This window comes from Panicum virgatum, chromosome 2K (assembly GCF_016808335.1).
Source record: "Panicum virgatum strain AP13 chromosome 2K, P.virgatum_v5, whole genome shotgun sequence".
Classification (NCBI taxonomy): Eukaryota; Viridiplantae; Streptophyta; class Magnoliopsida; order Poales; family Poaceae; genus Panicum; species Panicum virgatum.
The window spans coordinates 63,572,492-63,600,322 of NC_053137.1; the positions used below are offsets into that span (position 1 = coordinate 63,572,492).

Sequence of the window (27,831 nt, forward strand, 5' to 3'; positions counted from 1 at the left end):
ATCGAGACGCACTGGGATCTATGGATCCACCTCTTCCGCGGCGAGCTCTTCGTCGAGCATGTGCGGAACCAAGCAAAGAGGTACGCGCGCGCAGGCGGCCTGACGCTCCAATTGCGCCCAAGCCGGAAGAACTTGTACATCTCCAACAAGATGACAACAAACAACGCCGGGTGGACTCGAGGGTGGTTCTACCTGCGCAACTTCAGCAGCAAGCTCCCGGCGTTCACCAACAGGGTGCTCCGGGAGAGGCCCGAGAAGTGGGACTGGGGGGGTATCGCCCCCAGCGCATCAAGCCAGGCTCAAGGTCCTCACCGACGGGCTGGAGCGCCTGGATCGAAGAGGGTTGACGGCAGCTGCCGTCATGGCGAATTTCCACCGGCAGAGGGTGATCCCTCTCATGGAGAGGGTCCTGCCGATCTTCAAGCTCACCCCGGGGCCCAGGCCTTGGGCTCGAGGACGTCGGTCGAGCTGCTCCCCCGGGACATCGCTGCCCGGAGGGCGAGAAGCGCGGTGGCGGAGTTCCCCAATAAGTCTTGATGCGCCCCAAGCCGGGGTACATTTCTCTGGTGAGTCTTGATTCCGGATTCGTTGTCGACTTGTGCTGTTCCTTTCCCCGCCTCCTGACTTCGACTTGGTTGTGTTTTGCAGGGGTTGAAGTGCCACCCCTCGAGGCCTCCGGTCCCGGAAGAACGCCAAATCAACCGCCTGCACGCAGAGGCGGTGAAGAAGTAGAAAGACGCGGTGGAGGCGATGGCCGTGAGGAAGAGGAAGAGGAAGAGGAAAGAGAAGCATGACATGGCATGCAAGATTGCACGCGCGAAGGGGAAACCGCGGCCCGCCATGCCCGAATCCACGGACGACGAGGAGGAGGCCTCGGATGCCGAGGCTCACCCCTCGGCGGCGGCGAGGAGGCAGCGGCGGGCGCGAGTTCCCCGCCGGTCTATCAAGGGGATGGCGACGAGGCGCCAGCGACGCTGGGTGAGGCGAGGCCCATGCCGGAGTTGTTGGCGGACCCGACCCTCACGGGGACAGAGCGAAGGTCGCCCACGCCGGGGGCGGGACGAGGGTCACCCATGCTGGCAGTGAGTGGAGGATCATCTGGGCCTGCGACAAAGCGGGGGTCGCCCCTGCCAACGACGGGCGAGGGGATGCCCGCGCCTACGATGTCGACGGGCGGCGATGGGTCCGCGGCGAGCGTGGAGACATCTGCGCAGACGGCCTCGAGGCCTCAGCCTGCTCCGAGGGTGACACCCTCGGATCAGGCGTCAAGGGGCGTCGGTGTGCCGTGGGCCCGAAGGAGCGGCACGGGCAAACACAGCATGAGTGCTCAGTCCCGGTGAGTGATTTGGCTTTGTTCTTTTGCGTTCGTTTAGTTGATTCCCCGTTCCTGCTAACCTCAACTTTCCTTCCCCGATTTCCAGCCCCGAGGCCGTCGCTAAGGATACAGTCCCGCTCGCGCCGGTCAAAGCCCGCAAGACCGGGTCACGCTCTACGCCGCACACGGCGCCGCAACCTCTGCCCGTCGTAGATATCGTGGCGGAGGCCGCGAAGCTGCGGGCGGCGATGGCTCGAGGGACTCAAGCGGCGCAACAGGCTCTAGCGCCGGGGAATGGGGGCGACGCCGGCCAGAGCGGAGCTGAAGCAGCTGCTCCAGCTGACGCCATGGGGGAGGCCGGCCGGGGCGGCGCAGACGGCGCCGCCCGGTAGGACGTCGAAGCCGAGGCCGGTCGGAGCGGCACGGATAGCGCCGCCCGGCCGGTCGCAGAGGAAGGATCAGGTGGGGGTGCGCAGGAGCGCCCCACCAGCCAGGCGGAGGCGGAGACCCTCGTCTCGGGGCTGAGGTCGACGGAGTCGCTGAGGAGGTGGAGTGGGCGCCGAGGGCGCCGGTGGCGGTGGAAGCCCGCGTCTCGGGGCCTGCAGAGGCCTAGGACGTGGGTATCGTTGTGGTAATGACGGCGCCGACGGTGACGGCGCAGGCGGCGATGGACATCGTGATCCCGGTGGTGCAGCTACCGGATAGCAGCGAGGAATACGGGGATTCGAGAGACATCGACCCCGCTGCTGCGGCGAGCGCCGCCGACAAGATGACCGAGTTCACGTCGGCCTGCGTGGAGGTGCTCGACGAGGGGACATCCGGGGGGCCCCAGCACGGGGCAATCATCCAGTCCGTGGTCCCCCCGGAGTTTCTCCGCGATGAGCGAGAGGAGGAGGCCGTCTGGTAGGCGCAGTTTGAGGCAGGTTCTCAGATTCAGAACCACCTCGAACGCGCCCTGGAGCTCCATCGGACGACAGATTACCAGATCAGCCAGGTAAGCGGCTCCTCCCCGAGAATCGTTCGTATTTTTGGCCCTGATTTTGCTTGCTTTACCCACGCCTTTCCTTTCGCAATGGCTGAGGGATATCTCACGCAAAAAGAGCGCCGAGATGACCCGGCTGCACTCCCAGATAAGCTGGCTCGGGCAGCACAATGCTGAGTTGGTGCTCAAGAACATCGAGGCCAACAGGCGATGGAGGAGGAGTTGGCTTGGGTTACCGGCGAGCATGATGTCCAGAGGGCCGCAGCGGAGCAGAAGGCTCGGGAAGCCGAGGCGCAGACTGCCGAGCTGCAACGCCTTAGGACGGCGCTTGAGCGAAAGGAGACCGAGCTTCTCCAGAAAGAGGTGACCGTCGTCACGCTCACCGAGACCCTCCAGGAAAAAGGCAAAGCCCTCAAAGAGAAGGAGATGGCTATCCAGAACGTGGAGGCCGCCCTCAAGGAGAAGGAAAACTCCTTGTCCTCACTCGAGGAGGCCGCCCGAGTCCAGAGGGAGGAGGCGCAGAAAAGCATCGTGTGTGAGTACTAGAAATTTTGCTGTAGTTGGATTTTACTTTTTCGCAGCTGATCTTGATTCCTTTTATTAGAGCTGAGGCAGAGAGTGGAGGACGAGACCGCGGCGAAAGAGGCAGTAGGCACCGCGCTCATGGCGGCTCAGACGGAGTATGCTGACCTGGAGTGGACCGCCGTGAGCATGTGCCAGGAGCTCGAGGGGGAGGGCGCTGTGTCTGGTAGCTCGGTGATTAGCCGCCTGCGAGCGCTAGGTGGCCAGATCGCTGAGCACGCCAAGAGCACCTTCCGGCTCAATGTCCTTCGCGCCCTCGCCGTGGCCTCGACGCACTACCTCATGGACCTGCAGAGAGTGTCGTCGGGGTACGTGGTTCCTGACAACGCCGATGCGGATGCCGCGTCAGCCATCATGGACGACGCCGACGCAGCCGCTGAAGAGTTTGCCATGGTGCTTGCCGAGAAGCTCGAAGCCGACATCCCCCCGATAGCTGAATTCGACGCTGTCGCAGATCCATAGAGGGGGGATGACAACCTGTAGATAGACTGGGCCTCGAAGCCCATGTAATAGATTAGTGTTCATTGTAATCGCACTTTATATTTATGAATATAAGAAATTCGTTATCGTTAAAATCGACAGTGTGGCCCATCGAGGCCTTGTGCGTTCGAGCCCGCGTTTTCTTTACTCTACCTCCGTGTTCTCGTACGCGACTTAGGTAAACTTCTGCAAGGAATTTCGCATTCATAAGCGACGTAGGCGTGGGGTGGTGAGGGGGGGGTGCCGTATCCCGGAGGCTTAGGCGGCCCCATGACTTGGCCGGCCCCGTACCGTTGTTGCTTATGCCTCGCGTCCGTTTTTCCCAAGTGTACGAGAAGCTTAGAGACGAGACGAAAGTTTTTCGAAAAACATTGGCGATTTTTGAGGACGCTCGGGGGTTCCCCCTGTAGTAGCCCCCGAGGGAGGCTTGACTTTGCCGAGGGTAAAGCCAAGCGTACCTCAGTGTTCGTGCGCATCCGAGCCCTCGAGGGTCCGGAAGGTTCCAAAAAATAAACAAGTAAAGCGTACTTCTTTATTATTTCGGGAAATCGAAAATGCGAGTACAAACGTTGTACAAATAGCTCGGAATTCTAAGGGTAGAAGCGACGTAGCTGCTGTATGTTCCAAACGTTGGTGAGGACTTCGCCTTTGTCGTTCGCCAGCTTGTACGTGCGGGTTTGAGCATCTCAGCGATTATGTACGGGCCCTCCCATGGCGGTGAGAGCTTGTGGCGGCCCATGTTGTCCTGTCGAAGCCTCAGCACCAAGTCCCCTTTGTTGAGGTCTCGGCGCCGGACTCTCTGCGCTTGATATCTTCGCAAAGACTGCTGGTAGCGCGCAGAGTGCAGGAGTGCCACGTCTCGAGCCTCGTCCATTTGATCCAGCGAGTCTTCGCGAGCTCACTGGTTCTGCTGTTCTTGGTACGCCATGAGCTTCGGCGACCCGTACTCTATGTCCGTGGGGAGTATGGCCTCGGCGCCATAGACGAGGAAGAACGGGGTGAAGCCCATGGCTCTGCTTGGGGTCGTCCTCAGGCTCCAAATGACCGAAGGTAGCTCCGTGAGCCACCTCCGGCCAAATTTGTTCAACTTGTTGAAGATTCTTGGCTTCAGTCCTTGGAGGATCATGCCATTGGCACGCTCCACTTGCCCGTTCGTCTATGGGTGCGTCACAGCCAACCAGTCCACACGTATGTGGAAGCTATCGCAGAATGCCAAGAACTTCTTGCCTGTGAACTGGGTGCCGTTGTCGGTGATGATCGAGTTCGGGACCCCGAACCTGAAGACGATGTCGGTGAAGAATAAAACTGCTTGCTCGGATTTAATCTTGCCGATAGGTCGAGCCTCGATCCATTTGGAGAATTTATCGACTGCCACCAGCAAGTGGGTGAAGCCCCCGGGCGCCTTCTGCACTGGACCGACGAGGTCCAGTCCCCACACGGCAAACGGCCACGTGATGGGGATGGTCTGCAGAGCATCCGCGGGGAGGTGCATTTTTCGAGCGTAAAATTGGCAACCCTCGCAGGTCCGCACGACGTCGGTGGCGTCGGCGACCGCGGTGGGCCAGTAACAACCTTGCCGAAACTCGTTACCCACGAGAGTACGTGGCGCGACATGGTGGCCGCAGATGCCAGCGTGGATGCCGCGGATCAGCTCCTTGCCCTCGGGGATGGGGATGCATCGCTGCAACATTCCCGAGAGACTGCGCTTGTATAGCGAGGCGCCGCGCCTGAGCGCGGTTCGAGGGTAGGACCCCTCGAATCATCCAGTCAAGGTACTGGGTGCGCCAATCTCGCGAAGTGGGGGCCTCGTCGATCTCCATTGCTTCGGCCTCATCCATAGATGAGGTCTCGAAGTCAATGTCCATGGGCTCGGCCTCGTCCGCCGGGGGGTTCCAGCCGGAGGGCCCGGCGGTCGAGGGGCCCGGTTCCGTTGGATTCTTGAATTCGATGGAGGGCTTGGTGATGTCGCGAGCGAAGATCTTCGAGGAGACGGTGGTCCGCCCCGATGCAATCCTGTCTAGTTCATCGGCATCCTCGTTGTAGTTGCGTGGGACATGATTGAGTTCTAGGCCGTCGAACTTGTCCTCGAGGCGGCGCACTGCTTTGCAGTATGCCTCCATCTTCGGGTCGTGGCAGCTAGACTCCTTCATCACTTGGTCGATGACGAGTTGAGAGTCACCACGCACGTCGAGGCATTTGACGCCGAGCTCGATGGCGATGCAGAGGCCACTGAGGGCCTCGTACTCCGCCATATTGTTAGACACAGGAAAGTGCAAGCGTATCACGTACCGCATGTGGTCTCTGAGGGGTGAGATGAAGAGGAGGCCGGCACCGGCGCCGGTTTTCATCAACAACCCGTCGAAGTACATGGTCCTGCATTCGGCCTGGATTTGTGGTGGGGGTAGCTGAATGTCCGTCCACTCAGCCACGAAGTCGGCCAAGATTTGGGACTTGATCGCTTTGCCGGGGGGGCGTAGGTGAGAGTTGCTCCCATCAGCTCCAAAGACCATTTGGCAATTCTACCCTCGGCTTCCTGTTGCGGACTATCTCTCCCAAAGGGAAAGATGAGATCACGGTGACGGGATGGGCCTCGAAGTAGTGGTGCAGCTTGCGCCGGGCCAAAACCACTGCGTAGAGCAGTTTCTGAATCTGCGGATACCGTGTCTTAGTTTCAGACAACACTTCGCTGATGTAGTACACCGGCCGTTGGACGGGCAGAGCATGGCCCTCCTCTTGTCTTTCGACAACGACCACCGCGCTGACCACTTGGGTCGTCGCGGCTACGTACAGATAGAGGGGCTTGCCGTCCGTGGGTGGTGTGAGAATGGGGGCGTGAGTGAGCGATACCTTTAGCCTGTCGAGGGCTTCCTGAGCCTCGGGGGTCCATGTGAAGCACTCGGTTTTCCTCAAGAGTCGATACAGGGGTAAGCCTTTCTCACCGATACACGAGATGAACCGGCTGAGAGACGCTAGGCATCCCATGACCCTCTGTACCCCCTTTAGGTCTCGGATCGGACCCATCCGAGTGATGGCCGAGACTTTCTCAGGGTTGGGTTCGATGCCCCGCTGGGAGACAATGAAGCCCAAGAGCATGCCTCGAGGCACCCCGAACACGCACTTCTCGGGGTTGAGTTTTACCCCTTTGGCCCGTAGGCAATCGAATGCGATCCTGAGATCGGTAACCAGGTCATCCGCCTTCCTGGATTTTACAACGATATCGTCGACATATATCTCTACGTTCCGCCCGAGATGGTCTCCGAAAACATGGAGCATACACCGCTGAAATGTAGCTCCAGCGTTTCTGAGGCCAAAGGGCATTGTGATGTAACAGTACATGCCGAATGGTGTGATAAAAGAAGTTGCGAGCTGGTCCGACTCTTTCATCTTGATTTGGTGATAGCCGGAATAAGCATCAAGAAAGGATAAAAGTTCGCATCCCGCAGTTGAATCTATAATCTGATCAATTCGTGGCAAAGGAAAGGGAGCCTTCGGACATGCTTTATTTAAGCTAGTGTAATCTACACACATCCTCCAGTTTCCGTTCTTTTTCTTCACTAATACAGGATTAGCTAGCCACTCGGGATGGAATACCTCCTTGATGAACCCGGCCACCAGAAGTTACTGCAACGCCTCGCCGATCGCCCGGCGCTTAAGCTCGTCGAAGCGTCGCAGGCGCTGCTTCACCGGCTTGGAGTTGGGTCGGATATCAAGGGAGTGCTCGGTGACCTCCCTCGGTATGCCAGGCATGTCCGAGGGGCTCCATGCAAAGATGTCTGCGTTGGCGCGGAGAAAGTCGACGAGCACCAATTCCTATTTGCTGTCGAGGGTGGCGCTGATCTACAACGCCTTGTCGTCGGGGTGGCTCGGGTCGAGGGGCACCTTCTTGATACCCTCGGCGGGTTCGAAGCTCCCCGCGTGTCAGTGCGTGGAGTCCAAAGCCTCGCTTGCCATTTTGGCAAGGGTGGCTACGAGGGCCTCGTCCTCCGCTTGAGCCTCCGTGTGCTCAACACACTCGACGTCGCAGTCGTAGGCGTGCTCGAACGAAGAGCCGACGGTGATGACACCCTTTGGACCCGGCATCTTCAGCTTGAGGTAGGTGTAGTTGGGGATGTCCACGAACTTGGCGTAGCAGGGACGTCCAAGAATGGCATGATAGGATCCCCGAAACCCCACCACCTCAAAGGTGAATACTGGCCGATCTGGCCGAGGGGTTGGACGCGCTTCCCCGGCGCAACGCCATGAAATGGCGACTTGCTGGGGTGAAGCTTATTCAATCCAATCCCCATGAGCTCCAAGGTGTGGGCGTACATGATGTTGAGGCTGCTACCTCCATCCATGAGCACATTGGAGAAGCGAGTGTTGCCGATGATGGGGTCGACAACAAGCAGGTAGCGTCCCGGATGCGGGACGTAGTCGGGGTGGTCCTCGCGGCCAAAGGAAATGGTGTCCTTCGACCAGTCGAGGTAGGATGGCGTGGCCTTGGTGACGGAGAAGACTTCACGGCGCTCACGCTTGCGCTGCCGAGAGGTCATGTTCGTCGATGGTCCTCCAAAGATGAAGAAGGCATTCTCCACCGGGGGGAACTCGTCATTTGCCTTCCTCCCCCACTTCTATTTCTTAGCGGGGGCGTTGGGCTTGGCGTCGCTGCCCTCCGCGGGCGCATCTTCCTTGCGCTTGTTCGGCTTATCGTCGAAAATGGCACCAACAGCCTCCTCGCCGGCGGCGTAGTTGGTGGCGGCGTCGAACAACTTGTTGGTGTTGGCGGGTCGGCTTCTCGCAAGCTCATGCACCAGGTTCCTGCACGTCGTACCCTCGAGGAAGGTGTTGATGACCTCGACGTGGGTGACGCTGGGGAGCTCGGTGCATTGCTTGGAGAAGCACCGCACGTAGTCGTGCAGGGACTCGTTGGGCTTCTAGCGACACCCTTTGAGGCCCCAGGAGTTCCCAGGGCGCACGTATGTGCCCTGGAAATTGCCCACGAAGATCTTGACAAAGTCGGCCCAGTTGTGGATCTGATCCGTGGGCAAGTGCTCGAGCCACGTTCGTGTGGCGTCAGCAAGGTGAAGAGGAAGGTTACGGATGATGACCGTGTCGTCTGTCGCACCGCCCAACTGGAATGCTAGGCGATAATCATTGAGCCAGACCGCAAGATCTGTCTCGCCCGAGGACTTGACGAGGGTGTTGGGCTGTCGAAAGCGTGGGGGAAAAGAAGCGGTACGGACCTCCCGACTGAACACCCGGGTGCCCGGAGGCTCTGGTGACTCGCCCCTGTCATGCTCAGGGTCGAAACGTCCACCCCGTCGAGGGGTGTATTTCCTACCGCCGACGATGTAGCGGGCGTCGCCGTCGTCGACGTGCCCGCGCATGTCATGGAGTCGGTCCTTTGCGGGAGTCTTTTCGATGCGGTTGTGCACCGAGGGTGCCTTCGCACCGGGCGCTACGGCTACCTTGCCCTTCCCTGATGGTGGAGTGTGCGCAAAAGCCTCGTGGTCCTGGTGCGCAGGCCCACCGGCAGGCTTTGGTACGATCGAGCGTATGCGAGACGCAAAGCTCTCGGCCTGCTGGACAGCGGCTTGCTCGATGAGCACCTGTGCCTCACGGCGCAAGTTGCAGCCCGAAGGCATCGATGGCTTGGGCATGGCTTGGAGTAGGTAGGCCCTAGCGACGAGTTTTTCGCTGGCCGTCTTCAGTTCCGGAGGTTTGTCGACGTTGTCGTGGGCCAGGATGCGCTCCCGGGCAACGCGCGCCGCCGTCTGGGCATGTGCACCACGCGCGGTGCGCTGCTGCTCGAGTGCGGTGCGCAGCTCCTGTGTCTGCCGGCATTGCTCGTCGAGCTTGGCTTGAAGCACTTTGAGCTGTGCTAGCTGTGCTTGCCGCGCCGCCGAGCTTGACGAAGAAGGGGCCGCAGGCGGCACCACCGGTTGGTTCGCCTGTGCGTCTGCCCAGCCGTCCCCGTCGTCGCCCGGGGCGTTGTCGTTTTGCTCGTCCGCAAGTTCGGCCATGAAGCACTCCCGAGTGGGATTGTACTCCCCCTCACTGGAGTCCTTAGAGCAGGTGAGGCAATAAGCCGTCGCGAGCTGGAACGAGCGGAAAGTGTTGGGGTCGCGGATCCCGGAGTAGTCCTCGGCCTCCTCGGCCGTGAAGTTGTCCATGAAGAAGTTGACGTCGTCGGCGATCGAGCTCGCCGTTTCGGGGTAGCAGTCGTTAGGAGATGATGCGATGAGGCTGCGGATCGACAGGAGATGATGACCTGGCAGGTCCTCATACTCGGCGAAGTTAGTGCTGACCGAAGAGGCGTAGGTGGCAGCGTTGCGCAACCCGAAGGGAAAGGGCAACGGCGAGGTCGAGCCCCCCCTGGGAGGCACCGGCGCTGCAGCAGATAATGGCGCCGGCGTAGATGACGCTGAGGCACGTGATGACGCAGTGGTGGCCCCGTTGGCCGTGATGCTGAGTTGCGACATGCAGGCCTCAACCCACGTGGGGAAGCTGTGGCGTGCCACACGGCGCCGCTCCGCGCGTGCTTGTTGCGAATGCTGGCCCGAGCGCCTATTGCGCCGGGCTGGTGAAGTCGGAGTGACGGGTTGCGTCTGGGCGGGAGGAGCTCCATGAGGTAGCCGTTGCCAGTCGCTCTGAACTCGAGGCTCCTGAACTAGATCACGTATCCCGCTGGGAGCGGATCCGAGACGCCCATAGGAAATGAGTTTGGTCTGCCCGCCATCCCTGGAGATTAAATGGGAACAAGAGAGAAAATGTCACGCAGCGTGCCCCTACCTGGCGCGCCAACTGTCGGTGTCCTGACCCGGGGGTCCGGATCCCAACTAGTAAATGCTGCGTGTTTCCTCGTCCCAGATGTTGATGCAAGAGGCAACACAGTAACGTACGGGTTTATCCTGGTTTCGGCCGCGGGGCCGTACGTCCAGCAAGAGGGTGTGCGAGGGTACTGTATTATTTTGCACCCGGAGTGCTTGTAGTAGGGGGTACAAACGAGGCGAGAGAGGGAGGAAGGCTCCCAAGTCTCTGCTAGAAGAGGGGTTGAGCGTGGCGAGTAGCGATGTTGGGGCTAGAAGCGAGTATGTGCTCTGTGGGCGATGTAATACCTAGAGAGCCGACCGCCCCCCTTAAGGGAAGCCCGCCTCCTTCTTTTATAGACACAAGGAGGGACGGGTACATGTACAGGGGATCGCAGAAGTCGTCATTTCTCCCCGAGCTGTGGGGATACAACAGTCGAGTACTGTGGGAAGTACACTGTGGGGTATGGCGTCGGGCGTGGTGGTCGTCCTGGGCATCGTCCTTGACCTCGCGGAGATCGCGCCGGCGTCCTGCCAACCCCAGCAGGCGGCGTGGTCGTCGCTGTAGGGTGTACAGTTCTCCAGATGTGGCGTGGTGGCGTTCCGTGGGCCCTGCAGGTCAGGGTCTTGCGTGCTCCAGCGGTAACGGGGCACGTGGCGATCCCGGACCCCCCTGGACAAAGTGCCGGCGTGCGCACTAAGGAGGTACGAGGGTCGCGTGGAGGTCCCGGACCCCTCGAGGGGGAGGTCCGGGCCTCCAACTGCTAGTGCTGGGCGTCCCTCTTTGAGGGGCTCGTGGCGACACCGGACCCCATCCCGATCAGGAGGCGGGCCCGGGGCCATACGCGTGGGTGAGGTAGAGTCCGGACAGCCGGAGTTGGCAGAATAGTAATGAGAACTGTGCCGAGCGCGCTTCGTTCCGCGTCGCAGGTCCCACAGTGTTGCCACAGCATCCGGGATGGCGGAACAGTGACCGGAGTTGGCGGATGGGACTCCGGTCACAGCCACTGTGGGGAATGGCGGCCTGACGCCGTCTGTCTTGGGCGCTGTGGAGGAGTGGTTGGCACTTAATGCCTCCGTACGACGGGCGGGTGAGCGGCAGGGCCGTTTGTCCCTTACGCCGAGGGGTGGCCTCGAGCGAGGCGGAGATGAGGTGTTCCCTCGAGGGTAGGTCCGCTACCCTCGAGCGAGGCGGAGATGATTTGCCCGCTCGAGAGTAGATTCGCTACTCTCGAGCGAGGTGGAGATGTGGGGCGCAGTCGAGGTTCTCGATGGGAGCCCTCGAGCGAGGCGGAGATCACCCCCGCGGGTCCGAGGGGGGTGCGAATGGGCCGCATGCTGGGCTTCTTTGAGTCCTTTCCTTTCTTCCAGATTGAAAGGGGGCCGTGGGCCTTTGTGGCCCAGTTGCCTAACATGTGTTTGTGTTTTTTTAGAGTGATCTTAGTATCCCGATTAGGGTGTCTCTAATCGTGGTACCCGACACTAACCCATTCAAGATAGTTAGTGGCAAGTTTCTTTATAGTACATCTTATTACTTTCGGTGCTTTGCATTGCACGGCTCGTCAGAACCTGAACTTTCAGTTTCAGACTTGCACAGGCTGCTCTTCTTCCCTTTGCTCAGGACACGTCGCTGCCGTTCCACAAGTACGCGTTCCTGACGACGCACAACTCCTTTTCCATCCGCGGGGAGCCGTCGCGCACCGGTGTCCCTCGCGTCACGCTTTACAACCAGGACGATTCGGTCACCGACCAACTGAATGTACCACTGCTGCAGAACCAGTCGGGTGCCTTCTGAATTCAGACCAGCTCGGCATTCTGACGATCCTCAAGGAAACCATGCTTGTGGATTTCTTTTTCGCAGAATGGTGTCCGGGCGCTGATGCTGGACGTGTACGACTTCCGCGGCGAGGTCTGGCTGTGCCACTCCAAAGGAGGCAGATGCTTCGACTTCACCGCATTCGTGAGCAAACCAAATTGTACCCCATTCAGAAGGCGAGAATTTTCAGAGGATTCCTGGCACTGCAGGAATTCCTGTCCTCGAACCAGTAACGCGATGAGGGAGGTAATAAAGCTGAAGTCTGTGCAGGAGCCGGACTACACGATGAGGGAGGTCGAGGCGTTCCTGTCGTCGAACCCGTCGGAGATCGTGACGCTGATCCTGGAGGACTACGTGCGTTCGGAGCGCGGCCTGCCGAAGCTGTTCCGGGACGCCGGCCTGGCGAGGTACTGGTTCCCCGTGTCGCGGATGCCGCGGCGCGGGGCCACCGCCTCCTGGTGTTCACCTCGGCCCTGTGGAAGCAGGACGCGGAGGGCATCGCGTACCAGGAAGGTCTCAGAAGCCCCCGGCGATGGCAGTTCCTCGTGACCTGATGATTAATTGGTTGGCTGCTTGCTGATGAACGTGCGTAGACGGCGACGGCGGGATGCAACCGGTCGGGGTCGGGCGTCGGCGGCGCTCGGGGACACGACGAGGTCGCTGGTGCTCGTCAACTAATGTCCCGCTCGGGGCGACGGCGCGCGTGGAGCACTCGCGGTCACGGGGGCTGGCGGACGTGCCACGACGCCGCCGCTGGCCGCGTGGCCAGTTTCGTGGACGTCGATTACTGCTTGCGGCGCCAGCGCCAGGAGCCCAGGAGCCGGGCCTGGGCTGGGCGTGGTCGTCACTGCAGGTCTGCAGCTGCAGCGCAGGCTGTTGCTGGACTGGACTACTGCTGCGTCGTCAAGTCGCCACCGTCTTGGCTCTTGCCCGGGCCGGGCCATCCGGCCATGGACGGTGGCGACTGGGTCTCGGAGACCGGGGACCGGGGACGGGCCGGGACCTGAACCCAATGGAGTGATGGTAGTGGGGTGGCGGTGTCCCGGGATTATTATTCCTTGGCCGTTTCCTTCCCTCCGTGGCTCGCGGTGGTCGACGACCGTCCACGGAGCGCGAGCGAGCGGCTTGGGCAGTCGGGCTGGGACACGCACGACACGGCGCAGTGCGCTCGCTGGCTGAAACCGACTGGTTTGTGCACGTGCGCAGTGCGCTCGCTGGCTGAAACGTCTTGCCGCCGTGCATCATCCCAAAGAAATAAATGTGGCTGGGATTTTTGCTTCTCTATATATATCCAAGGAGGGAGGAGGAAAAAAGGGAAAAGCGAACGGAGCTGGAGGTGATCGGAGGAGAAAGAGGTAGGCGGCTCATCCAGCACCCAGGGAAACACAGCCGGCAAGGGCGCGAGGGGAGGAGAGATGTCCCCCCTCCCGGATGCTGAGCGTGTTTGATTGCCCACCGCCATTCACCACCATCTAAGTTACCACACCTCCAAAAGAATGCTTGACACCGCTTGGTTGCCACCAAACTTTAGGCATACGAAATGAAATTACAAAATACGATAGTTTTCTATGCATTTTCACGCCACGGGTGTGGCGCCGATCTCGGACCCGCAACTTAGGCGCCGTCTCACTAGCAGTGTGGCCGAGTGAGACCAGCAGCCAAACACGCCCGCTGTTGTTGCATTGGAGCGTCATCATCTTTGATCTGTTTTTGCGTGGTTGTACCTCGAGCCCTTGGCTTAGCTAGTGATGGCTACATGTCGCTAGCGTACTGAAATGCCGAATGCAAGTTTTGATAATTATTAGGCATATTAGGATTTTTATTAGGTGTATCAAACGATTTTTGTAGAAATCTTTAGATGTAGACTTTGACAACATGTCATTAGTTGCTAAAAATCAATGCTGTACTAAAATATATTTGAAATACAATTTATTGATGTGACCTTTATACAGTGAGCAATGAGCATGCACAGAAGTTAACTAATTACCAGGAGGCGGCCCTGTTTAGTTCCCAATTTTTTTTTACGGTACCCGTCACATCGAATGTTCGAACACATGCATGCAGCATTAAATGCAGTTGTAAAAAATAACTAATTACACAGTCTAACTGATTAGCACGAGATGAATCTTTTAAACCTATTTAGTGCATGATTGGACATTATTTGTCAAATAACAACGAAATGTGCTACAGTACCAAAATCAACAACTTTTCACCAACTAAACAGCGCCATCACAAAATGGGCTCGTTTGGTTTTCTTTCAGAGAATAAAGAGAGAGAAAAGGAGGGAGGTAAAAGGGCAAGACACTCACTGACATGCGGGCCTACACCCGTGTGGCCCATAAGCCAGTCGTCCTGCGGTGGCGCTGTGTCATTCCGCGCCTCGCCCCCTTTGTACCCAAACCGCGAAACGAGATCCTCTGCAGTACTTGAAAAGTACTGCAGAGAGAGGTGGAAGGAAGGAGAACCGTCCAATCTGGAGCGGACGGATAATGAATACCAGCCCCGCGTGCCTGGGCGAGGGTACGGGCACGGATGCACTGGCTCGCCGGCCCCACGGTCCCACCTCGCCTGGCCCGGAATAGCGATCCCTGTCCCGATCCGACGGCTCCGAGCCTTCCACGTGACTCCGAAACCCAGATGTCCAATCAAAACACGACAACGCGACGGGGAAAACCACCGTGGTTTCGCCATACCGCTTCCCTCCCCTCCCCCATCTAAATCCGCCCTTCCCCTTCCTCTTCGTAGCTCTATTCATTCCCCGCGCACCACTCGAGTCGAGAGCCACCTGATCCTTCGTTCCCCGTCTTCCTCTCCCCCGGCACGTCGCTGTCGCCATTGCCGCGCCGCTCGAGAGCGGAAGGGGGTAGGTGGGGAAGCGGCGGGGATGGGGCGCGGGCCGGTGCAGCTGCGGCGGATCGAGAACAAGATCAACCGCCAGGTGACCTTCTCCAAGCGCCGGAACGGGCTGCTGAAGAAGGCGCACGAGATCTCCGTGCTCTGCGACGCCGAGGTCGCGCTCATCGTCTTCTCCACCAAGGGGAGGCTCTACGAGTACTCCAGCAATGACAGGTACGTACACCCGCTGCTTCGATCCCCTCTTCTTCCTGCCGGTTGCTATGATCGCCCGCTTGGGGTTTGAGGGCGCCGGGTGTGCTTGATGCTCCAATCGGGATCGTTTTCGTCTCCGATGGTCGGATTTTACATGGGGATCGAGTTGTGAGTAGTGTTTTCGGATGCATGCATGTTTGGTTATTTCGTGCTAGTTTTGTGTGGATTAATTCGTGCTGCACGGACGAGCTGAGGTGCATCAACGGTCGTTTCGATTACTTTGATCGTTGATTCCCTTTCCGGGTTTGGTTTATGTACAGCTGCTGCTGCTGATAGGTTGCTAGGAATTAGTTTTGGTGTATTCCTTGGACCTGGAATATGTCTGGCCGATGCTGCAGGTGTGCACTGAAGCATGACTGGTAGGACTGGTGAACCGCGATTGGTGATTAGCACATGTAAAGTAGGTCTCAAGCTGCGCGAAAAGTGGGGCAAGTGGTCAGAATTATTTCATTCATAAACACTGTGAAAAGGAAATATCAGCTGCGCGAAATATAACTCAGATGTCGTCGGTGGAAGTGTTCTGATTAGTATCGATGTTTTCATCATGCGATTAAACTCTACAGTGTCGATTTGGTGCATTTGAGCATGTCTTCTGCTAAAATAGACTACTGCTTTTGTCTTTTGAAATGCATAATGGGGTATTGTTTATCAGTATTAGTATATTATTATATACTGTTCTTTGCTTCGTTGTTCCATGTATTTGCAGTGGTACATGCATGTTGGCAATTTTCACATGGTCTGTGATACCCTGAACGAAATTCTATAGATACGTACAGATGCAGCTACCATATGTTGCATAAGAGATATCAGGATGGCTGCAATTAAATATCTGAACATTTACAGAAACTTCAGAAGAACCATTTCGCACATGTCATGTCTTCGAGGCATGTATTATACATATTTTGCGGTATTAGAAGTGCTTGCAAGCTGATAATGTTATTTAAAAATTATATAGTTTGATTCCGTGACCTTTTCAGTACATTTTCGAATTTCAGTCCCTTTACAGTAAATAAACACCACAACCATGGCTACACACATGAAGTGAATTAGATCGTTGATTATTGGAAAAATAGACCTTATATTGTTAAAAGTTAGATTCCATGAGAATAGCATGAGTGCATCTTGTGATCTTGTCCATGCAGCATAGCCATGTATAACTGATCCGTTCAGTCAAAAATCTTACTGATAGCTTTACTTCCCTCATACTGTTATTATCTGTACCTCTAATGCAGGACAAAAACTCTTAGTGTTTCAACAAGAAATAGCAAGTTTATCTTTTGCACAAAAGTGGCATGTGCTGGTGGTAAAATGCAAACTTGACATATGCTAGGCTCAAATCATGGCTAAATTATTTCATCCTTTTCTCTTAAAGAAAGTTGATACTGGCAATACTGGTTAGTGGTAACTGGTAACAAAATAAGCCCTTCTGGGTTCCAAATATTTTATAGGAAAAAATATTTATAATGATATAATTTGGTTTAAGCTCGTGCAAATTTTATCTAGCTATTTGTCATGCAAAATGGTGCTACTGGTTACAGTGACGAGTCTGAATTGAAAACATCAATAGATTAGAAAAAAATCACTGTCATATTAACGTGATTTACGAAGTGTATTGTTCTATACTACTAAAAAAGGTTGGTGCTAGTATGCTAAGTCTGTAAACGGTTTTATCCACCTGATTATTGACAAAGTAATGGAAGATTTTGTTTGCGTAAGTAGCTTGCTATATTTTTGTACTCATGACATGTTCTTGCATTCTAAAACATTCTTTGAGGTCACATTTGAACTATGAAGCACCATGAGTTGGTTCATTGAATAATAACCAGCTTCTCTGTGCATGTGATGACACAGTTGTTCCAGCCATGCTTGCATTATACATGTTATTCGAGGTTAACTGCCCGATGTTTTCTGCAACTTCAGGATCAGGAAAAAAAATGATTGTATGCATCTTGCATTCCTTAGATAGGGAGAAACTTAAGCCTGGCCGATGGGCCACCTTGAATACTGCGCATTGTGAATTTTGCCGTAGTTTTGTCACACAAGACTTACAATATACTGCACCTAGTAATATAAAGGCGCAAAAGAAAAATAAAATCGTACCTGCCTAGTCATTTGATTATATTATATATGTTTAAATGAGACATCAACATTTGCAGCTGGAGCATGACATTGCTATTGATACTTCTTATTATGCAGCATGGAAGGCATTCTTGAGCGTTACCAACGATACTCGTTTGAAGAAAGAGCAGTACTTGATCCAAATATTGGAGACCAGGTATAATTATGAAATATACTTATCTACCAGAGACTATCATTCCATTAAAATCAACGTGATCCTTTTTGCACCAGGCAAACTGGGGAGATGAATATGGCTGGTTAAAGACCAAACTTGATGCACTTCAGAAGAGTCAGAGGTATTTTAGACTTGCTTAAGAAGATTCATTATTCAGTTTACAATAATAGCTACTGACTGTTTCTATCTATTCCCAACTGAAGGCAACTGTTAGGAGAACAACTGGATTCACTTACCGTAAAAGAACTCCAGCAACTGGAGCAACAACTGGACAGCTCTCTGAAGCATATAAGATCAAGAAAGGTGAATCAATTGGGCTAAAGTTGGTGTTGTGGTGCACAGCTACTTCGTTTATTTACTAAATTCTTTGTCAATTAATTATTATATCATAACATTCTTTTTCTTGGTGCAGAATCAGCTCATGTTTGATTCAATTTCTGAGCTTCAGAAAAAGGTTAGTTACAATCCTTTTGATTCCTTTGTACCTCGCATGTAACATGAGCCACTAGGGAAAGTTGATGGTATGAGCACACTTTGCTAGAATTTGAGGAAGGAGAGTAAACTTTCCAGACTCATAATGATACACATGTTTCAGTAATTCAGTAAGATTAATGTATTTTTGATGTAGTTCTATATCTACAATTTGCTATTAATGTTCATTTGTTATGCTTAAATCTTATCTGAACATCTGAGTTTTCATTGTTTACAAACATTACATCATGCAACTGCTGCAGAACGCTCTAAACCAGAATCAAGTTCTGTCTCTATAGAGGTCTCATTTAATCAATGGAAGATTTGAATCTGTGTATGAAATGAGATCAGCCTAAGATATATTCAGGAAATGCAAATTGGTTTTCAAGTGAGAGCCAAGCAGATGATAACTATCACATTAAGGGAGAGAATGGATTGAATTAGTAAGGGTTTGGGTTAGACTGAAACTGATCTCCAGTGCACTCTTTAAGCATAGGAGATGTCTTAATATTGGCTACAAGTTACCATGAAATAGTGAAAGAAAAAAGAGTCTGGAAAAGATAGTCTAAGAAAGCACTAAGCTGTCAGCATTTCAGCAGACTTAACTGTAGCTAGTCTGGCAACAAACCTGTATCAAAATACTGAATGCTGATAATATTTGTTATGACAGCATCTTACAATCAACTGTCTTCGCTTGTGCAGGAGAAATCACTTACAGATCAAAATGGTGTCCTGCAAAAGGTAGAGATTCCTTTCTTATACATGATAGCGAGATAAGTCACGATAGTAGCAAATTTAGTTTAGGTGGTCAGACTCTTCTATTAACTGTATTTAGAACAGCTCATGGAGGCAGAGAAAGAGAAAAACAATGCATTAATGAATGCACACCTCCGGGAGCAGCAAAATGGAGCATCAACAAGCTTGCCATCACCACCGCCATCAACAGTTCCAGATTCCATGCCAACTCTAAATATTAGGTATCATACTCCCATCATCTTCAGTGTATCTTGCATCTTCACACCTTCATTATTTTTAGCAAAGCATTGGCTGTGTTCTTTCTTCTGAGGTCCCAGTACGTTAGCTGATGATGGACTATGCTCTAGATTTGTCAAAAAGAAAAATGATGAATTAGTTCGATAAAGTGCTGTCAGTCCACATATCAAACTAATTCATCACTTTATGGTTTCACTTTGCTATCTAAACCTTTCATGTTACTGATGTTACACACGCTTACACCAGTAGTCCAGCATAATTACTCTATATCACTCATCCTCATCATTGTAGGCCGTGTCAACCTAGAGAAGGAACAGTAGGGGAGTCTGAACCTGAATCGTCTCCTGCTCAAGTGAACAGCGGCAAGCTGCCTCCATGGATGCTACGCAGTGTCAGTAACAGATGAGCTGTTCCTGATACGGTTCTGCGGCTGAACTCGGATGGCAAACACACCGTCACCAACACCCTTCGGTGACCCAGGCATCCATACCGGCTCGATCCAGTAGATGCCAGCATAGTCACTAATAATAAGATCAGGTATCAAGTGCTTTACAGGGTGAATAAAGTCTGAAGCTCCTCTGCACCATCATATTGCGTTTTGTTCTCGCGTCTGCTGTCTACCTTTTTTTTTTCTCCGATCGACAAGCTCGTGGTTGGAGATGTATGCTGTATCATGTTTTTCGTGTTTACACTTTTACGAAAACAGAAGGCTCTTCTCCTGGTAAGGGTTGAGTCCCGATCAAAGTGTCAAATGCGTAATTCGGTATCTTAGCAGTATTAACAGCACGATTTCTAACCATGTTTATGATGGTCAAATACTCTGAGTCATTTTTTTGAAATGGAAAATACCGAGTCTAATGATGAGCTCGCCGAAGATGAGGCTGAAACTTGATAGGATTAGAAACTTGAGTTATTCTACAGCTACACCCACAAATATGGTGTGTTTATGTGCAAAGGCTATAGAAGGCCGACTCAAAAAAAAAAAGGCTGACCCTTTGACAATGAGACACAAAGCACGCAAGAGCGTCGGTGTCATATCCCTTGCGTCACCTTCCATTCACTCTTAATTTTTCTTGACCAGTTTTGTCTGCACCGCGAGTCCGCGACTGATACGCGATTTGTTTAGTTTGCATTGGCCTATTGAGATTTGGATCAAGTGCTACTAAAGATTAGAGCCCAGCTCTTTTAGAGCCCGGCTTTTAGATTTTGTAGTTCAAAATTTTGAGCCCTTTGCCACCCCTAGTTGCAGCATTATTCACTTTTTGCCTGGACGATAGTGCTAAGCTTTGGAGCTATCTATGTTTAACAAATAATCTCTCCGGTCTAGATGCAGTAACTAGTTAGGTGTCTCCACTGGTTCTGGCCTTGTGGGGGTACCTCTTGTTAACAAACAGGATGGATATTTATCAATTGAAGTCTCTCTTCCCCTGAGTACGGCTAGGCTACATGCTCCATCCGTTTTTATTTACAGATTGTATTAGCTTTATCTTAAATTAAAGTTGATAAACTTTGACCAAACTTATAGAAAGAACCAATAATATTTACAATACCAAATTTATTTTATTGAATCCATCACCATAAAATATACGTTGATTGTGCATATGCTAGATAGTTGGATAGATAGTTGTTTCCGTATTTTCCTATAGATTTGGTCAAAACTAGTTAAGTTTGATTTAGAATAAATCTAATATAACGTGTAAATAAAATGAAGGGAGTATATCAAGCCTGGCACTCGAACTCCAGCCATCGAATCTCCGATTATTACTTCTTCAAAAAAAAATCTCCGATTATTATTATCTCCTCTCCCAGGAGCTCCAACACTGACAATTCCGTGTGCCAGTATGAAAGTTAGGCCAGCGTGCTTTCCTTCCTGGAGCTTTGGTGCCGATCGAGAGCCAGTGGATACCTTTTCCCTGTTATAAAAGAGAAAACAGTCACTACTAGTACAATGATGCATGGTGGATCCTTCGTGGCAATTTGTGACCTTTTCCCCCGTAGGCCCTCCACTACTGGTTGTCTCTTTTATAGTTTTATGCAGACAAAAAATTATTGCCACACGATTTGGTCCTTTATCAACCACCCCACACAGTTGCACTGTCTATGCGAAGCTGCAAGGGATGCCATTAATACCGGGATGGCAAGGAAGCTTCTACTGATTTTTTCTCTCTCGAATACATAGTGGAGTTACGCATCATTATATTAAGAATTATATTAAGAAGAAGAAAGTTGTTTACAATGCACGTTACATACAGTTCCTTTTCTTTATACTGATTACTCACAAAATAGACTACCAAGATTAGAGCGTCTCCAAGAGACTCTTTATATCTTTAGTATAGAGATTTTGATTACCTCTTCAATTGGAATCTAAATATAGGCCTCCTCCATTCTGAATTTTCACTAGCCAAGATGAAGAATGAGAATGGCTCTCTAGATTATGTGGAAGTGTCGGTGTCCTGACCCGGGGGGTCCGGATCCCAACTAGTAAATGTTGCGTGTTTCCTCGTCCCAAATATTGATGCAAGAGGCATCACAGTAACGCACGGGTTTATCCTGGTTCCGGCCGCAGGGCCGTACGTCCAGTAAGAGGGTGTGCGAGGGCACTGTATTATCTTGCACCCGGAGTGCTTGTAGTAGGGGGTACAAGCGAGGTGAGAGAGTGAGGGAGGCTCCCAAGTCTCGGCTAGAGGAGGAGTTGAGAGTGGGGAGTAGCGATGTTGGGGCTAGGAGCGAGTGTGTGCTCTGTGAGTGGTGTAATGCCTAGAGAGCCGACCGACCCCCTTAAGGGAAGCCCGCCTCCTCCTTTTATAGACACAAGGAGGGACGAGTACATGTACAGGGGAACGCAGAAGTCGTCGTTTCTCCCCGAGCTGTGGGGATACAACAGTCGAGTACTATGGGAAGTACACTATGGGGTATGGCGTCAGGCGTGGCGGTCGTCCTGGGCATCGTCTTTGACCTCGCGGAGATCGCGCCGGCGTCCTGCCAACCCCAGCAAGCGGCGTGGTCGTTGCTGTAGGGTGTACAGTCCTCCAGATGTGGCGTGATGGCATTCCGTGGGCCCTGCAGGTCAGGGTCTTGCGTGCTCCAGCGGTAACGGGGCACGTGGCGATCCCGGACCCCCCTGGACAAAGTGTTGGCGTGCGCACTAAGGAGGTCCGAGGGTCGCGTGGAGGTCCCGGTCCCCTCGAGGGGGGAGGTCCGAGCCTCCGGCTGCTAGTGTTGGGGGTCCCTCTCCGAGGGGCTCGTGGCGACACCGAACCCCTTCGCGAGCAGGAGGCGGGTCCGGGGCCATACATGTGATGAGGTGGAGTCCGGACGGCCGGAGTTGGCAGAATAGTAACGGAACTGTGCCGAGCGCGCTTCATCCCGCGTCGCAGGTCCCACTGTGTTGCCACAGCGTCCGGGATGGCGGAGCAGGGACCGGAGTTGGCGGATGGGACCCCGGTCACCGCCACTGTGGGGAATGGCGGCCTGACGCCGTCTGTCCTGAGCGCTGTGGAGGAGTGGTTGGCACTTAATGCCTCCGTACGACGGGCGGGTGAGCGGCAGGGCTGTTTGTCCCTTATGCCGAGGGGTGGCCTCGAGCGAGGCGGAGATGCGGGGCGCAGTCGAGGGTCTCGATGAGAGCCCACGAGCGAGGCGGAGATCGCTCTGCGGGTTCGAGGGGGGATGCGAATGGGCCGCATGCTGGGCTTCTTTGAGTCCTTTCCTTTCTTCCAGATTGGAAGGAGGCCGTGGGCCTTCGTGGGCCCAGATGCCTAACGTGTGTTTGCGTTTTTTAGGGTGACCTTAGTACCCCGGTTAGGGTGTCCCTAATCGTGGTACCCGACAGTAGCCCCCGAGGCTTTGGTCGAGTCAAGGGATTCGGCCAAAGGGTATTTCGACGATTTTCCCCCTTGATGTGATCAGTCGGTGCTGTGCACCCGCCAGGCGCACCTGGGTGCCAGCCCAGCGGATGTGACAACTCGTCGGTCGGGGTAGTGCGCTTGTAGGGAGAGTACTTCGAGGTGCGTGCCTTTATTGGTTCGTTCCGGGGACGAGACGCATCCGCGTGCTGAGTGGGCCAGGGTGACGATGGCACCTGCTGCTCAGCAGCTGGTGCTTTCGTCGCGCTGCCCCGCGCTCAGGGCCTCGGCCCCGCTTTCCCTAGTCGCCTTGCGACGCGCCGTTCGAGGACGGTCGGTCTGGGCCGATACTGTGCCGCTTAGCGTCCAGGGACTCGGCTTTATTTTGTTCGGTCGTGTCTCGGCGCGATAACCGAGGGCATCTTTTGCTCGTGGAGTGTCGCGCCGTCACGGGCTGCCCAAACCTTCGCCCTTCGACGGGCTTGAAGCTTGGCGCCCGACGCAGCTATAAATAGGGGTTGAGAGACTCACTTTCTTCTCCAACTTCCCTGCTCTTACTCCTAACATCGCCTAAGTCTCGTAATATTTTCATTTGCCTTTTACGACCGGCCCCCAGATGGGGTGGCCTGGCGTTTTTAGGCTTTGATGCTAGAAGAATGCTTGCGAGCGGCGGGAGAAAGCCGGAAAGGGCGTGCGCACCATCCCTTAGCTTCAGTGGGATCACCAGAAGAACATCGGGCCCGCGGGGTCCTGCTTCTGCGATGTCCCCTAGCCTGAAGGGGGATGGAGACGCCTGACTGTGGCGTTAGTACTAGGTTTGGTGGCCGTTCTTCGCATCGTCCCCCCCCCCCCGGCAACAAGGTTGCTCTCGGGGAGACGGTGTGGAGGGTGCTATCCGCCAGCTCGACCCCCCGCATAGTCTTCGGTGGAGGAGATGCTAGAAGAAAGCTTGCGAGGAGAGCATCCCGCTGGACCCGTGCGGTCAGGGGGCTGTTCCTCGCATCCCGAGCAGCCTGGCCGCCATGTCGGCCAAGAACTCGGTGCTCTTCACCGGCGCTCGCTCCTCCCCAAGACAGGGAAAATTGCCACGCATGTGGCAACGTGTTTGTACCTTTCGACGGCTTCGCGCATGTAACCCTTTGTAATCTTTATTTGCATCGAGTAATAAAGTCCCTTTCTCCTTCACGGGGAGGATAACCGAGGGTATAGGGGTATACAGAGAGTTTCAGAACTCAAATATGTGTGAAGTTTCCTCCGTGGGGGTGCGTCAGCGCACCCGCGGGTGTAGCCCCCGAGGCCTTGGAGGAGAGTTTGTACTCGTCCAAGGGCTATAAATGTCGCTTCGCTGGGTTGCTTCACTGGGGTGGCCGTCCAGCGTCTTTTTCAGCCGGCATCGGCACTCTTTTAGCCGCCCTCGGCATTCTCAGTGCTGGTACAGCGACCCGGCATTCAGCTTAACCGTTAGGCGGGCGCTCGTTAATAGTAGGGGATTTTGTTAGACACGCGGAGCTTCACAATCAACGGTCGTCGACTTATTCGAGGGTGCGGCCTGAGGCGCGGTGTGCGAGGAGCCCCCGAGCCCAGGCCCTTGTGAAGGCGTTCAGGGGAACCCTCGACTTTGATTACGACCCTCGTCGCCCTTCCGCAGGGAGGAGGGGTGAAGCGCACCATGCTACCCATGCCCGGGCCGCGAGCTATGGCTGCTTCTGTGAGCTGTTAGCGGGTAGTTCAAGCGGACGTCCGTGCCCCGTTCGATAAGGGTCGGCTCGTGGTCCATGGACACGTCCCATAAAGCGCTTGCGAAGGCTCGCTAGGCGGGGCTCGGACCCGTTCGATAGGGTCCGAGGGCTCGATGCTCTCCCTCGATGGGATCCCCCTACTAGACACCCTCGACTGGCCTTGAACACTGCGTAGGATGTCTTAAACTTCACGTTCGAGGGTAGGTTGTACGGCACATCCATGCAGTCCCTGACTCTAGCGATCTGGGGCGCCTGTCGAACCCTCAACGGGCCAGGCTTCGAACCCCTGATCAGTAATGCCTCGGAATGTGATTCCTACTTGGGCAAAGAGCACCCGGGAGGAATATTTCGTCACAATTCGCGAACGGCGCGGAGTTGCGGGTCACGCGAGTGAGTTTTTCGCCGATCATGGGCGACGTGGCCCAGTTCGTGCGGTGCGGTGCGGGCACGCCTTTTCAGGCGTCTACCTCGAGCAAGCGAAGCGGCGTGGGCGGCGGCTGACGGATGGAACAGCGCAACAGTTACGCCGCGCCCGTCAGTTACCGTGCCGTAATTATTGCCGAGTGCGCACGTGGGAGACTCCACGGTCGTGGGACCCGGTCGTCAGCGACAGCAAAATCTACTGCATTGAATGCGGCGGATTCTGGCCGTGGCGGCGGACCCGTCCGCTGCGATGAATAAAAGCGAGGAGAAAGGGGTTGTTTTGGGCTCACCTGGCCATTTGCCTTCGCCTCCCCTGCCCTCTTCGCCTCCCCTGCATTCTGAGCATGTAGCCGAGAGTGAGATGAAGTAGAGGAAGGAAAGCGAGAGCGCACCTTAGCCATCACAGAGCTTGCCTCCCCGCGTCCCCCCTTGGTCTGAAGCAATGGTGGATATCCAGGAGCCGTTGCGTGGGGGAGATCCACCGCCACCGAGGCGGTTTTGGAGTGGCTAGTCGAGGACAAGTTGCTCCCGCTGAACCCCGACTCAGGGGCGCCGGCGTGGATCTCCCCGCGGCCGGAGGAGACAAAGCCGAATCCACGAGCGGGGATTCAGCGTTCCCGTGGGGCAATTCATGCGGGTGTTGTGCGACCACTATTGTGTGGAGCTGCACAACTTAAGCCCCAACTCCATCTCGCAGGCGGCGGTCTTCGTCGCCGTCTGCGAGGGATATTTAGGGATCGAGGCGCACTGGGATATGTGGATCCACCTCTTCCGCAGCGAGCTCTTCGTCGAGCACGTGCGGAACCAAGCAAAGAGGTACGCGCGCGCAGGCGGCCTGATGCTCCAATTGCACCCAAGCCGGAAGAATTTATACATCTCCAACAAGATGACAACAAACAACGCCGGGTGGAGCTGAGGGTGGTTCTACCTACGCAACTTCAGCAGCAAGCCCCCGGCGTTCACCAACAGGGTGCTCAGGGAGCGGCCCGAGAAGTGGGACTGGGGGGTTTCGCCCCCAGCGCATCAAGCCAAGCTCAAGGTCCTCACCGACGCGCTGGAGTGCCTGGATCGAAGAGGGTTGACAGCGGCTGCCGTCATCGCGAATTTCCACCGACAGAGGGTGATCCCTCTCATGGAGAGGGTCCTGCCGATCTTCAAGCTCACCCCTGGGGCCCGGGCCTTAGGCTCGAGGACGTCGGTCGAGCTGCTCCCCCGAGACATCGCTGCCCGGAGGGCAAGGAGCGTGGTGGCGGAGTTCCCCAATGACCCCAAAGATCTTTGGAGGATCAAGATGCGCCCCGAGCCGGGGTACATTTCTCTGGTGAGTCTCGATTCCGGATTCGTTGTAGTCTTGTGCTGTTCCTTTCCCCGCCTCCTGACTTCGACTTGGTTGTGTTTTGTAGGGGTTGAAGTGCCAACCCTCGAGGCCTCCGGTCCCGGAAGAATGCCAAATCAACTGCCTGCACGCAGAGGTGGTGAAGAAGCGGAAAGACGCGGCAGAGGCGACGGACGAGAGGTAGAGGAAGAGAAAAGAGAGGCATGATAAGGCGTGCAAGATTGCACGCGCAGAGGGGAAACCGCGGCCCGCCACACCTGAATCCACGGACGACGAGGAGGAGGCCTCGGATGCCGAGGCTCACCCCCCGGGCGACGACGAGACGGCGGCGGCGGGCGCGAGTTCCCCGCCGGTCTATCAGGGGGATGGCGACGAGACGCCAGCGACGGCGGAGTGGAGATCGCCCACGCCGGCGGCGGGTCGAGCGTCACCCTCGCCGGAGGTGGGTGGAGGATCGTCTGCACCTGCGACAGAGCGGAGGTCGCCCCAGCCAGCGACAGACGAGGGGGTCCCCGCACCCACGATGTCGACGGGCGGCGATGGGTCCGCGGCGAGCGCGGAGGCGTCCGCGCAGATGGCCTCGAGGCCTCAGCCTGCTCCGAGGGTGACAACCTTGGATCAGGCGTCGAGGGGCGTCGGTGTGCCGCGGGCCCGAAGGAGCAGCACGGGCAAGCGCAGCATGAGTGCCCGGTAAGTGTCTCTGGTTTAATTTGTCGTGTTTATTTGATCGCTCCCTCAATCCTGCTAACCTCAACCTTCCTTCCCCGATTTCCAGCTCCGGGGCTGCTGCCAAGGACGCAGCCCCGCTCGCGCCGGTCAAAGCCCTCAAGACCGGGGCACACGCCACGCCGCACACTGCACCGCAACCTCTGCCCGTCGTAGATATCATGGCGGAGGCCGCGAAGCTGCGGGCGGCGATGGCTCGAGGGACTCAAGTGGCGCAACAGGCTCTAGCACCGGGGAACGGGGGCGGCGCTGGCCAGAGCGGAGCCGAAGAAACCACTCCTGTCGATGCCGTGGGGGAGGTCGGCCGGGGCGGCGCAGACGGCGCCGCCCGAACGGACATCGAAGATGAGGTCGGTCGGAGCGGCGCGGATAGCGCCGCTCGGCCAGTCGCAGAGGAAGGATCTGGTGGGGGTGCGCAGGAGCTCCCCGCCAACCAGACGGGGGTGGAGACCCTCATCCCCGAGCCCCCGAGGGCAGGGGTCGAGGGAGTCGCAGAGGAGTCGGCGCTGAGGGCACCGATGGTGGAGGAAACCCGCGTCTTGGCACCCGGAGAGGCCCAGGATGTGGGTGTCGTTGCGGTAATGACGGCGCCGACGGTGATGGTGCAGGCGGCGACGGACATTGCGATCCCGGTGGTGCAGCTGCCGGATAGCAGCGGGGAATATGGGATTCGAGAGACATCGACCCTGCTGCTGCGGCGAGCGCCGCCGACAAGATCGCCGAGTTCACGTCGGCCTGCGCGGAGGTGCTCGACGAGGGGACATCCGAGGGGCCCCAGCATGGGGCAATCATCCAGTCCGTGGTCCCCCCCAGAGCTTCTCTACAAGGAGCGAGAAGAGGCCGTCTGGCAGGCGCAGTTCGAGGCAGGTTCTCAGATTCAGAACTACCTCGAACGCGCCCTGGAGCTTCATCGGACGACGGATTACCAGATCAG

At 55.5% G+C, this 27,831-nt stretch overlaps 1 protein-coding gene and 1 pseudogene across 1 annotated transcript; both read left to right on the forward strand.

Moving 5' to 3' along the window:
• Nucleotides 1-2,424: 2,424 nt before the first annotated feature.
• LOC120695579 lies at nt 2,425-12,970 on the forward strand (annotated as a pseudogene).
• Nucleotides 12,971-14,658: 1,688 nt separating this feature from the next.
• On the forward strand, nt 14,659-19,689 carry LOC120694313 (MADS-box transcription factor 18-like). The gene is made up of 8 exons (XM_039977463.1): nt 14,659-15,032; nt 17,268-17,346; nt 17,421-17,485; nt 17,568-17,667; nt 17,777-17,818; nt 18,538-18,576; nt 18,676-18,812; nt 19,120-19,689. Exons 1-8 carry the CDS (start codon nt 14,848-14,850, stop codon nt 19,232-19,234), a joined length of 762 nt encoding a protein of 253 aa, XP_039833397.1. The 5' UTR covers nt 14,659-14,847; the 3' UTR covers nt 19,235-19,689.
• Nucleotides 19,690-27,831: the final 8,142 nt, after the last annotated feature.